Source organism: Mustela erminea, chromosome 5, assembly GCF_009829155.1.
Source record: "Mustela erminea isolate mMusErm1 chromosome 5, mMusErm1.Pri, whole genome shotgun sequence".
In the NCBI taxonomy this organism is placed as follows: Eukaryota; Metazoa; Chordata; class Mammalia; order Carnivora; family Mustelidae; genus Mustela; species Mustela erminea.
Genome location: NC_045618.1, coordinates 103,281,495 through 103,295,249, shown reverse-complemented (window position 1 = coordinate 103,295,249; position 13,755 = coordinate 103,281,495). Strand labels below are relative to the sequence as shown.

Below are 13,755 nucleotides of genomic sequence, written 5' to 3'. Positions count from 1 at the left end.
TTTGAAGGGGACCGTAGAGCTATTGTAAAATCCATGTGGAGAACAAAGTCTTGGAGTCTAATCTAGTCAGATACACATATTATGATGCTATGAGAATTAAAGGTTGCCACTGAGTCATGGATAGATATCTGTTAAATAGAGAAATAGATCCAGTATGTAAAGAGTTAGTTTATTGAAAGGCGGAGAAAAGAAGACTGAGTAAATATATTGGCAAAGAGTATGAATACCAGGAGCTGAGAATCTTTGAGAACCATCTTAAAGGCTTCCTACTACATGATGAATCGTGTTTGCTATATAATTCTTTCAATTTTTCTTTGTAATTGAAATTTTACAGGAAGATTAATAAACTTGACGGTATAAAAAGCATACATTTTTTTTTTTTTTAAAGATTTTATTTATTTGACAGAGAGAAATTACAAGTACACTGAGAGGCAGGCAGAGAGAGAGAGAGAGAAGGAAGCAGGCTCCCTGCTGAGCAGAGAGCCCGATGCGGGACTCGATCCCAGGACCCTGAGATCATGACCTGAGCCGAAGGCAGCGGCTTAACCCACTGAGCCACCCAGGCGCCCGTAAAAGCATACATTTTTGTATGAAATATTTCAAAGAACGAATGACAAACTGGGAAAAATGTTTGAAAAAATATGACAAAGAGCTAATTTTCTATTTATTTATTATTTATTCATTTGACAGAGCATACACAACTGGGGAGCTGCAGAGGGAGAAGGAGAAGCAGACCCCCCAGCTGAGCAGGGAGCCTGACATGGAGCTTGATCCTGGGACCCCGAGATCATGACCTGTCAAAGGCAGACGCTCAACCAGCTGAGCCACCCAGGTGCCCCAAGAGTTAATTTTCTTAAAATTCAGAAAGTTCTTTTAAGTCAGGGCACCTGGGTATCTCAGTAGGTTAAGTGTCTGACTTTGGCTCAGGTCATGATCTTAGGGTCCTGGGATCAAGCCCTGTGTTGGGCTCCACACTTAATGTTGGCTTGTCCCTCTGCTCTCCTCCCACTAATCTTCTCTCTCATACACTGTCTCTCAAAGAAATAAATAGTCTTTTTAAAAAAAAGTTCTTAAAAATCAGTAAGATCTGGGGTGCCTGGCTGGCTCGTTTGTAAGAGTATGTAAATCTTGATCTCAAGGTTGTGAGTTTGAGCCCCACGTTGGGTGTAGAGATTACTTAAAAGTAAAATCTTCGGGGCACCTGGGTGGCTCTGTTGGTTAAGTGTTGCATTGCTCAGGTCATGATCTCAGGGTTTTGGGATTGAGGCTCACACTGGGCTCTCTGCTCAGCGGGGAGTCTGTCCCTCAGCCTGTCTACCCCTGCTTGTGTTCTTCCTCTTTCCCTGAAATAAGTAAATAAGATTTTTGAAAAATAAATAAAAATAAAATTTTTCCTTCTTCTTCTTTTTTTTTTTTTTAAGATTTTATTAATTTATTTGACAGAGATATAGCGAGAGAGGGAACACAGGCAGGGGGAGTGGGAGGGGGAGAAGCAGGCTTCCCACTGAGCAGGGAACCCGATGCGGGGCTTGATCCCAGGACCCTGGGATCATGACCTGAGCCGAAGGCAGACGCTTAATGACTGAGCCACCCAAGTGCCCTAAAATAAAACCTTTCAAAAAAAAAAAAACCAAGTTGGTAAGATCCTAATAGAAAGATGGTCAAGGACATGAATAGGCAGTGTATAGAAAAAGATAATACAGATGACTTTTGACATATGAAAGTATATGCAACCTTTCATACCAAAAGAAATGCAAATTGAAACTATTATGATAGCCTGTTTTTCATTTATCAGATGTCCAAACATCAAAAGTTTGATTACATACTATGTGGAAGTAGGTGTGGCAGTTTTTTTTTTTGTTTGTTTGTTTTTTTTTTAAATTTTATTTGACAGAGAAGAAGAGACATCTAGAGAGGGAATACAAGTGGGGAGTGGGAGAGGGAGAAGCAGGCTTCCTGCTGAGCCAGGAGCCTGATGCGGGGCTTGATCCCAGGACCCTGGATCATGACCTGAGCCGAAGGCAGATGCTTAACAACTGAGCCACTCAGGCGCCCCGGTGTGGCAGTTTTTTATCAGAATGAACAGTACTAGTTCTAGGCATAAATCCTGTAAGCATATTTATATATATGCACTACAGGGTATGTATAATGAAAATGTTGTATCACTCTTTGTAGTAGCAAAAGAATAGCAACATCCTAAATGTTTATTAATAGGAACTGATCAAATAAATCCTGGTATTCCTTTTTTTTTCTTTTTTTAAAATTAAAATATAATGTATATTTGTTTCAGGGGTACAGGTCTGTGATTCATTAGTCTTACACAACTCCCAGCACTCACCATAGCACATACCCTCCCCAGTGTCCATCATCTAGCCACCCCATCCTTCCCAACCCCTCCCCTCCAATAATTCTCAGTTTGTTTCCCGAAACTAAGAGTCTCTTACGGTTTATCTCCCTCTCTGGTTGTCTTGTTTCATTTTCCCCTGCTTTCCCCTATGATCCTCTGTCTTGTTTCTCAAATTCCTCATATCAATGAGATCATATGAAAATTGGCTTTCTCTTGGGCGCCTGGGTGGCTCAGTGGGTTAAGCCGCTGCCTTCGGCTCAGGTCATGATCTCAGGGTCCTGGGATCGAGTCCCGCATCGGGCTCTCTGCTCAGCAGGGAGCCTGCTTTCCTGCCTCTCTCTGCCTGCTGCTCTGCCTACTTGTGATCTCTGCCTGTCAAATAAATAAATAAAATCTTAAAAAAAAAAAAAAGAAAGAAAATTGGCTTTCTCTGATTGACTTATTTCACTTAGCATAATATCCTGTAGTTCCATCCATGTCATTGCAAATGGCAAGATTTTATTTTTTGATGGCTGCATAATATTCATGTGTGTGTGTGTGTATGTGTGTGTGTGTGTGTGTGTACACACCACATCTTCTTCATCCATTCATCTGTTGATGGACATCTAGACTCTTTCCATAGTTTGGCTATTGTGGATATTGCTGCTGTGAACATTGGGGTGCATGTGCCCCTTCCGATCACTACATTTGTATCTTTAAGCCTGGTATTCCTAAAAGTAGGGTATTCTGCAATTGTTAAAGTTAGGTAGATCAGTATGTGCTCACTGGGAATAGTCTTCTGATACATTGTGAAATAAAAAACATTAAGCTGTAGAGCAGTAGGTGTATAAATAGAATGCTACTGTTTGTGTGTGTGTGTGTATGCTTTATTTTTTTAAGGTTCTATTTATTTGACACAGAGAGAAGAGAGAACAAGCACAAGTAAGGGGGAGTAGTTGAGAGAGGGAGAAGCAGACTCCTGGCTGAGTAGGGAACCTGATATGGGGCTCGATTCCAGGATTCTGGGATCATGACCTCAGCCGAAGGCAGACACATAACTGACTGAGCCACCCAACCACCCCTGTTCTTATGTCTTCTGGTGCAGTCTATGCTTATGTGCACCTTTGGGAAGTAGAAATAGGATTTAGGGATGGGAGGGAGACTTTCTTTTAATGTATGCCCTTTGTAGCATGTGAACTCTTAAGACTACTACATTCTGTGTTAAAGTGATAGTTGAGGAGTTTTGTGTGTATTTTTATTTTGCTCATGAAACATTAATTAAAAATCAATACAGTTAACATAGTTTTTCTGTTAATAAATAATACATAGTTTTCTCTTTTTTGTATAAACATTGAAAGAATATATGGTTTTTATTGTTAGTCTGTTTTTTGGAAGAATGTCTAAAAAAATCAACTTCCTTTTCTCAATATATTTAAAGCATTCTGGATCTGTTTCTTTCCTTTTGGCAAATGAGGTAGATGTTTAGATCCAAAGGGCTTAGATTCCTGAGAAGTAGTATCAGAAATATGTAACTATAAGTGCTCTGGTTGTCAGTGCAAGCAATAGAGTGATCATTCATTCTTTGCTTATCAAAATTTTAAGTGTTTTTCAGAGTTTTGTTAGTTGCCAAATAAAGTACGATTTTGGTTTTATGTTTTGTATTCTTATTTGGATTTTTTTTTTTTTTTTGCTTTTTTTCTCTCTAATTTAATGTAAACTTTCGTTTAAATCATTTGTCTTTTCTAATAGTTGCTGGCAGTTCCTGTGGAAAAGTCTGTTAAGCTATATAGAAGAGAAACGTGGAATAATCAATATGATCTTTCAGATAATTTCATCTCTCAGGTAGGTTTTTATTTCCTCCCCCTCAGGTAGGTTTTATAAGTGAAACTTTCATTAGGCTAGCAGGAGTATTACACTTTGCCTAAATATAGTTGTAGTGAAGTATTGTTGGACATGGAGAACAACTCCAGATTGTTGTGCATGTGTCCACCTTTTGCCCCCTCAGTAAATAGGTAACTGGACAGTAAATAGGTCTTTTTTAGGTTCTGTGTGAACTCTCTCCTTGTAGAAAAAAAAAATTAAGATTTCATTTTTATTTATTTGTCAGAGAGAGAGCACAATCAGGCAGAGTGGCAGGCAGAGGCAGAGGGAGAAGCAGGCTCCCCGTTGAGCAAGGAGCCCAATGCAGGACTCAATCCCAGGACCTTGGGATCATTACTTGAACTGAAGGCAGCCGCTTAACGGACTGAGCCACCCAGGCTTCCCTCCTTGTGATATTTGATAAGAAAGTCTCTTAATTTATAAGAAGTCATATTTAACCCTAACATAATATTAGAACGTGTTATTTTCACATTATCAGTAATTAATTAGCCATTATTGTTTAGTGAGTTTCATTGAGACTTGTGATCACAGATAGACTCTGAAATGTTAGGGCAGGAAAGTTTATTGGTCTATATTCTTTCTCTCTTTTTCTGTTATACATTCCCATTTGGCTCTCAAGGAAACAGAGGTCTAGTAAGTCAGCAATGGCTTAATATGGTTCACTTCACTCACTGTGGTTCTCTTCATCTTGAAAGGGACGGTTGCGAGGGTACTTTTTATGATCTGTATTCTAGGATAATAACAGTTTTTAGATTTTGCTTTTAAAATTGTGTCAATATAATTTTCTCATGGTAAACAAAGTAATAGCTGCTAGTGATAGTTAAATATTACTGAAAAAGAAATTTAGAAAGTCTTGCCAAACTGTCCTGCCTTTATGAATCACTTTAATTAGAAGTTACACAGAATATGGGTTGTAAAAATTTGAATTTGGTAATAAAAATAAGTGTTTAGTTTCGAATTGTGCAGATTGTTATTTATTCATTGTTTTTCCTCATAGGCCCTAAATATAGTAACCTGGTCTCCCTGTGGGCAATATTTAGCTGCAGGGAGTATTAATGGTTTAATTATAGTTTGGAATGTGGAAACCAAAGAATGCATGGAAAGGTATGATTCAACATATCTTTTGTCCTTTTTTTTTTCCCAACTAATCTCTATACCCAGTGTGGGGCTCAAACTCACGACCCTGAGATCAAGAGTTGGATGCTATACTGACTGAGCCAACCAGACACCCCCCCTTCTTTTTTTTATTGTTTTTGTTTTTATTTTTGTTTTTTTCTCATTTCTATTAGATTTTTTGTTTTATTATGAAGCATTTCAAGTTTTTGCAATTATTAGACTGTTAGAATACAAACATATAGTATATAGTTATTAGTTTGTCAGAAGTCATTTAACCTTTCTAATTAAAATTAACCTAAAGCAATGTATAGTTTATATACTTTGGTACTGTTTTAAGAACTCACTTTTTAATTTTAGGGTGAAACATGAGAAGGGTTATGCAATTTGTGGCCTGGCATGGCATCCTACTTGTGGTCGAATAGCTTATACTGATGCAGAAGGAAATCTAGGGCTTCTGGAGAATGTTTGTGAACCCAGTGGAAAGACATCAAGCAGTAAGGTAACAAGTAATAAATAGATGGTGGAATAGTTTCTTCAACAAAGTCTTTTATTGTCATATGGGTTTGGAAAACACCACAAAATACATTACTTTCTTGGACAATCACAATTCATGTTATATTAGATGTTCAGTAATTACCTGTCATAAAGAAAATTATTTAAACTTGTTTGACCTGGGGTGCCTGGGTGGCTCAGTGGGTGAAGCCTCTGCCTTTGGCTCAGGTCATGATCTCAGGGTCCTGGGATCGAGTCCCACGTCAGGCTCTCTGCTCAGTGGGGAGCCTGCTTCCCTCTCTCTCTCTGCCTGCCTCTCTGTCTACTTGTGATCTCTCTCTGTCAAATAAATAAATAAATAAAATCTTTAAAAAAAAACAAACTTGTTTGACCTAATGCTTCCTAAATATATTTTACTGAGAAACTTATGGATTCCCCTCCATAGAATGCCTATTAATATTCCTTGGCTTTATAAAGAATACCACTGTGAAATACTATTTTAGTATCCTGGTTTTCTGGAGGTTGTTATTTAAATAAATATAGATAAAAATTAGGGTTAATAAGTATAGCTTAGTTTGGCCTGTAAACCTTTTCTGCTCTGAATTGGCTTTAACTCTTAGAGCTACCCTTATATCTCTTAATGCTTAGCCATCTGGCGTTACTGAACTGCTTTAAACAGGCCACCTTGTTTTATACAGCTCCTTATTTTTGTTTGTTATTCCTCCTACATGGCAAATATACCCAGTCTTATTTTAAGTCTTGGTTTAGGGTTCCAGTTAAAGATCATTTACTTAACCACCCCCCCTCCATTTATGTCTACTTGGATACTGATACTGGAACCCCTGGAAAATAGAAGCATGATGGGAAACTTTAGTTTCTTAAAAAGTCAAAAAATTGACTCCTAAGACCATAGTTGGGGGAAAGCAGAGATGCAATTTAGACTGCCTGCCTGAAATAGTATTTCACTGCCTGACTGAATCCCTTAATGATTTCAGAATTTGGTAGCACTAGACACATCTAAAAGTGGGGCTATAAACAGAAGGTTGGTTTAATAAACAAGTAGATATCTCCAATCTCAGCATTAATGTGCACACCTAATGTGCACAAACAAGTAGATATCTCCAATCTCAGCATTAATGTTCCCTCACTGTCATGTATATTCTGGCAGAATGCTGGAAATTTGTTCTCTAGAAAAAGTAAAACAGAGGTCTTTGGTTGGTGCACTGGGTACAGTTGAGTAGCATTGGGTGGAGGAGGAATACTGTACTGAAAAGGATTAAATGAAAGTGTGTATACTTGGATGTTAAAATTCCCAGCCTATTTTTCATAGTTGGCTCCTATGGCATTGTCAGCTGGTTTGGGGCTTTTTAGGCAAGAGATTGGAATTGTTTTTGGGGAATCTGTCCAAGAAAGAAGGCTTAAAGAGAGAGGATTCTTAACTCCAGGGAAAAAAATTACAAAAGGAAGGAAAAGTGGTCATAATATGCCACATTTATAAAATGAGGATGGCAATAATGTCTACCATGTAGAGTTTTATTGTGAGGATTATATGAATTATGTATAGAATTAGAAGGTCTCTAACACAACACTTTATAAGTTATAGTCAACCATGAATAGCTGTTAGTATTTTTATTCAACCATGAATATCATCTATATGGTCATAATAATCTCTATATTGGGAGGATTGGAGTAGGAGAATAATGTACATACATACAAGAGAATAGGGGTGGTTGAAAATTACACCAAATCCTCATATTTCCTAATATATAGAAGTTAATAGAATCTATTTAATAGATAATAATTAAAACTGAAAAGCCAAAAAAAAAAACACTAGAATATTATTTAAAACTATGGAGGAAGTTATCAAAAGAATTGTCCAGTAGAATAGAAAAGTAAGTTGGAGGCTGTGCAGGAGGACTATTTTCATTTTTATAATAAACCTAACTGACTAATTTATATGCATGTGTAACATTGATAAAAATGAAGTAAATTGTAAAACAGTTTTTAGTTTAAAGGTTACCTCTTAAAAAACCTTAACCCTTAACTGCTCATTCTTTTCTTTTTTGCTTTTATTCTTCATAGTACATATTCCTATCATAATACCTCTAATACTTTATGGACATCATCGTAAGTATAAGGCAAAAGTCCTTTTTTTTTTTTTTTCAGTGTTCCAAGATTCATTGTTTATGCAACTGTACCCAGTGCTCCATACAATACCTGCCCTCCTTAATACCTACCACCAGGCTAACTCACTTTCCCGCGACTCCCTTCCAAAACCCTCAGTTTGTTTCTCAGAGTCCATTGTCTTTCATGCTTTATCTCCCCCTCTGATTTACCCCAATTCACTTTTCCTTTCCTTTTCCTAATGTCCTCCATGTTATTCCTTATGCTCCACAAGTAAGTGAAACCATATAAAAATTGACTCTCTCTGCTTAACTTATTTCACTCAGCATAATCTCCTCCAGTACCATCCATGTTGATAAAAAAGTTGGGTATTCATCCTTTTTGATGGAGGCATAATACTCCATTGTATGTGTGGACCATATCTTCTTTATCCATTCATCTGTTGAAGGGCCTCTTGGCTCTTTCCACGGTTTGGCAACTGTGGCTATTGCTGCTATGAACATTGGGGTACATATAGCCCTTCTTTTCACTACATCTGTATCTTTGGGATAAATACCCAGTAGTGCAATTGCAAGGTCATAGGATAGCTCTATTTTTAATTTTTTGAGGAATCTCCACACTGCTTTCCAAAGTGGCTACCCCAACTTGCATTCCCAACAACAGTGTAAGAGTGTTCCCCTTTCCCCACATCCTCTCCAACACTTGTTGTTTCCTGTCCTGATAATTTTGGCCATTCTAACTGGTATAAGGTGGTATCTCAATGAGGTTTTGATTTTAATTTCTCCAATAAAATTCCTCATTTTTTAAAAAGAAAATCCAAAAAAAGTTTTTAACCCAAGTGAGTATGTAAACTCCTAGGACTAAAGATAAAATAGTTAAATATTTTAAAAAAAGCAAACCTTCCTAGAGCATTTAGTTCTTAATTATTATTTTCAGATCATATGTTTAAATATAAGAATTTAGAAGCATTTTTTATTTCTGTTCTCTCCTTTCACTAAACATTAGTTTTCTAGAACACAATTTTATATATTTCCATCTAAAAGATTTGTGATAAAGTCTTTTTGAATCTGTTGATGGTGCTCTCATTAGAATTTTATACCAGGGGCGCCTGGGTGGCTCAGTCATTAAATGTCTGCCTTTGACTCAGGTCATAAACCCAGCATCCTGGGATTGAGCCCTACTTTGGGCTCCCTGCTCAGCGGGAAGCCTGCTTCTCTCTCTCTGGCTTCCTCTGCTTGTATTTCCTCTCTTACTCTGTCAAATAAATAAATAAAATTTAAAAAAAAAAAAAGGATTTTTACCAAACTATAAGCTTCCATTGGCTTAACATTTGTACAGTTATACAGTTGTAAAAAAAATTGTTATACAATAACAAATGTATTGAACATTTGTACATTCATTTATACTATGGGAGTCACCTGTGAGCTCTACAGTGTATCTGCTTAGTATTCTTTTTTTTTTAAGATTTTATTTATTTGAGTGTGAGAGCATGAGCAGAGGGAAGGACAGAGGAAAAAGCAGACTCCCTGCTGAGTAAGGACCCAGACATGGGGCTTGATCCCAGGACCCTGGGTTCATGACCTGAGCTTCAGCTCAGACACTCAACCGACTGAGCCACCCAGGAGCCCACTATTCACTTTTTAAAGTGATCTCAGCAGCTTTCTGAGTCAGTAGGGCATGCATCTCTTGATCTCAGGGTTGTGAGTTCAAGCCGCTCATTGGGCATGGAGATTACCCAACAAATACAGTAATGTGATCTAAAAAACTGTTTACAGTCATCTGGGGTCTACAAAGGTAGATTCTACATCTACATTGTTCATATTCCCAGTAATCAGGGATTAGTGTTGAATTTTCTTGCTTCCTTTGTCTGTTGGTTTTATCCATTTACTTTTATAAGCATCAAAAGAAAGCCCACAAAAAAACTAGCTTTAACTGAGATCATTGAAAGCAAATATATCCTACCTACACAGTATAAAATCAATTTAATAAAAGTAAATGAGAGAATCTTATAATAAAAGAGATTTTATAGGGACTTCAGGTGACTTCTCTGGAGAATGACCTTTGAGGAGTAAAATCTTACCTTGTATTTGGGTATATACAGTAGTTCTTTACATATCTGTCCTACACTCCTGTCCCATCCTTAGTCTGTAAGGCACTTAAAGTAATGACTAGTTCTCACATAAATATAAATACAGTCCTTGTAAATACATTTATTATTCTTGTCAGGTACATTTGCTTACATGGTAGAATGTATAGGTGTGTATTACAGAATTGCCATTTGAGTAAAGGAGTCTATCTAAATAGTTCACTGATACTTTGTAATTTGTGTTAATTTGTTCAAGGTATCTAGCAAAGTGGAAAAGGATTACAATGATCTTTTTGATGGAGATGATGCAAATAATGCTGGTGATTTTCTAAATGACAATGCAGTTGAGACTCCCTCTTTTTCAAAGAGGATTATAAATGATGAGGAAGAAGATGATGACCTCATGCTGGCCTCAGGTCGTCCTAGACAACGAAGTCACATCCTAGAAGATGATGATAATTCAGTTGGTATGTGTTGATTTTGTGGATATGATTGTGCATCCCATTGATTGATCTTTTCAATTTTTCATTGAAAAGATTTTTTTATTTGAAGTCATTATTAAATTTACAGAATGTAGCTAATGCAGTGTACAGAGGGAAATGTATAATATTAAATACTTGGGGGCACCTGGGTGGCTCATTGGGTTAAGCCTCTGCCTTCGGTTCAGGTCGTGATCCCAGGGTTCTGGGATCGAGCCCCACATCGGGCTCTCTGCTCAGCAGGGAGCCTGCTTCTTTCTCTCTCTCTCTGCCTGCCTCTCTGCCTACTTGTGACCTCTGTCTGTCAAATAAATGAACAAAATCTTTAAAAAAAAAAAATACTTGTTAGAAAGGTTTCAAATCAATGATCTAAGCTTATGCTTTAGCAAATTAGAAAATTAAGAGGAAATTAAAATCCATACTAGCAGAAAGAAGAAAATAAACAATTCAATGATATTGACAACCAAAAACCTATAAAGAAAGTCAGTGAAATCAAAAGCTAGTTCTTTAAAAAGATTGGTGAAGTCATTGAATCTGACTGACCAGAAAGGAAAAGAAGACCCAAATGACTAATATAAGTGATGAAAGGCGACTCATCACCATAGATCCTATAGACCTATACTATCTAGTATGGTAGCCACTAACTACCTGTGGCTATTGAGCATTTGAAATGTGCTTAGTTTAAAATGAGATGTGTTGTAAGTGTGAAACGCAACCAGATTTTGAAGAGAATATGAGAAGAGTGTAAAATATTTTAGTCCTTTTTTTACATGAGTACGTGTTGAAATTATAATGTTTTAATATAGAATAATATTAAAATTAATTAGACCTGGGTTTTTTTTTTACTATTTAAAATATGGCTACTAGAAAATTTAAAATTGTACATATAATTCATTTCTATAAGATAGCACTGCTATTAATAACAGAAGAATAAAGGAGAATGTTATGAACAACTTTGTGCCCATAAATGTAACAACTTTGATAAAATGGATGATTCTTTGATATAAGCTACCAAGCTAACTCAAGAAATATGTAACGCGAATAGTATAGTATCTGTTAAAGAAATAGAGATAACAATTGAAAGAACACTTTAGGGGTGCCTGGGTGGCTCAGTTGTTAAGCATCTGCCTTTGGCTCACGTCATAGTCCCGGAGTCCTGGGATGGAGCCCCACATCAGGCTTCCTGCTCAGTAGGAAGCTTGCTTCTCCCTCTCCCACTTCCCCTGCTTGTGTTCCCTCTCTCGCTGTCTCTTTCTCTGTCAAACAAAGAAATAAAATAAAATAAAAATTTATAAAGTGCCTGTTGCAACAACTTATATGCTAAAATAGTACATTTAACATTATCAAATAAATGTATCATTATCAAATAAGTGGTATTATCAAATGCTAAATACCATTTTGTGGTGGTAAATTGTGCTACATTTAAATCATACGGGTTTTATACAACAGAAGTCCTCAAATGTTTGATCTCAGGAGCTCATTACATTCTTTTTTTTTTTTTTTTAAGATTTTATTTATTTATTTGACAGATAGAGATTACAAGTAGGCAGAGAGGCAGTCAGAGAGAGGAGGAAGCAGGCTCCCTGCTGAGCAGAGGCCCCCTGGGATCATGACCTGAGCTGAAGGCGGAGGCTTTAACCCACTGAGCCACCCAGGCGCCCCAGCTCATTACATTCTTAAAAACTTTTGAGGATCTCAAAATTATTTGTGGAGTTAATCATTATTTACCATGGTAGAAACTAAAACTAAGAAATTTAATTTACTTTTAAATAACAATAAACTCATTTATGTATACATAATAATGTTTCAGATGAAAAAATTTCATAAGAAAATTGGCATTATTTTATCCTTTTGAAAATTTCTTTAATGTCTAGCATAGAAGATGACTTGAATTCTCTCATAATGCCTCAGAGTTCAGTCTGTTGTCATATATGTTGTTTTTACTTGACGTATGTGTATAGTATTCAGGCTCACATGAACGTGTAGTTTGAAAAGGGAGTATTTTAACAGCCTGTTGAAATACTTCTAGCCTGGGTGGCTCAGTGGGTTAAATAAAGCCTCTGCCTTCGGCTCAGGTCATGATCTCAAGGTCATGGGGTCGAGCCCCACATCAGGCTCTCTGCTCAGCGGGGAGCCTGCTTTCCCTTCCTCTCTCTCTCTCTCTGCCTCTCTGCCTGCTTGTGATTCCTGTCTGTCAAATAAATAAATAAAATCTTTAAAAAAAAAAAAAAAAGAAAAGAAATACTTCTAGATAGTCTTCTTTGCTTCTGTACTGAAAAACTCAACTTACTTGCAATGTGGAATCCAGAAACTCCAGTGAATATTCCAGCTGTATTACATTAAAATCCATTGGTCTGACTTAAATGAATCTTTTAATTTACCATGTTTGATTTTAAAATATATGCATTGGTAATTTGGAAAATACTGGTTCACTATAGGTCTGCAGGTCTTTTAATTTTGACACTATTATCCAGTATCAGTATCATCACCAATCTCATCAGAAGTTTTTAAATATTAGGAAGCAGTCAGGCTCATGGTGGCAGGTACAAGTTTTCTAATATATATTTTTTAAGATTTTATTTATTTATTTGAGAGAGAGAGAGAGATCACAAGTAGGCAGAGAGTCAGGCAGAGAGAGGGGGAAGCAGGCTCCCTGCTGAGCAGGGAGCCCGATCTGGGGCTCAGTCGCAGGACCCTGAGATCATGACCCAAGCTGAAGGCAGAGGCTTAACACACTGAGCCACCCAGGTGCCCCATTTTCTAATATTCTGATTTTTGCTTGAAAACTCAAATTCTATCATTGACAACAAATTCTGTCAGTTATTTTTCTTAAATGATTAACTTCATTTATTTAAAGAAAATGTTTACCAAATACCAAAGACTGCATAGCCATAGTTTATTTGGCATTCTTTGAAGTATAAATGGTGTTCTGTGAAAAAATCAACTAGTTCAGCTTACAACTCAGTTGCACAAATTTTTTTTTTTTTTTTTTTTGAGGTGGACATCACTCTTTATGCACACTTCGTATTTTAGCACAAAGAACATTTTTAAAAAATCTATGTTGGATCAAGATTCAACAGAATTAATATTTTTACAGCAATTGAGTGGTGGTTAACAATGAATTGACTACTAATACAGACTGGTGCCACTGCCACACCAACAGTTTTACCCTCTATTGTTTTGTACCATCACTGTAAATGTTAACATAGTAGAAGAGGCAGATAGCATGCTAGTATTATTAAATATGAATA

General features: G+C 36.7%; 1 protein-coding gene across 2 annotated transcripts in view; it reads left to right on the top strand.

Moving 5' to 3' along the window:
- WDHD1 (WD repeat and HMG-box DNA binding protein 1) overlaps positions 1–13,755 on the top strand; it is a 67,600-nt gene that overhangs the window by 21,836 nt on the left and 32,009 nt on the right. For both annotated transcript variants that reach the window (XM_032344277.1, XM_032344279.1), the window contains 4 exons: positions 4,076–4,168; positions 5,205–5,311; positions 5,681–5,822; positions 10,282–10,492. In XM_032344277.1, the coding sequence (XP_032200168.1) occupies positions 4,076–4,168; positions 5,205–5,311; positions 5,681–5,822; positions 10,282–10,492 (553 nt within the window). The remainder of the gene's footprint in view (positions 1–4,075; positions 4,169–5,204; positions 5,312–5,680; positions 5,823–10,281; positions 10,493–13,755) is intronic.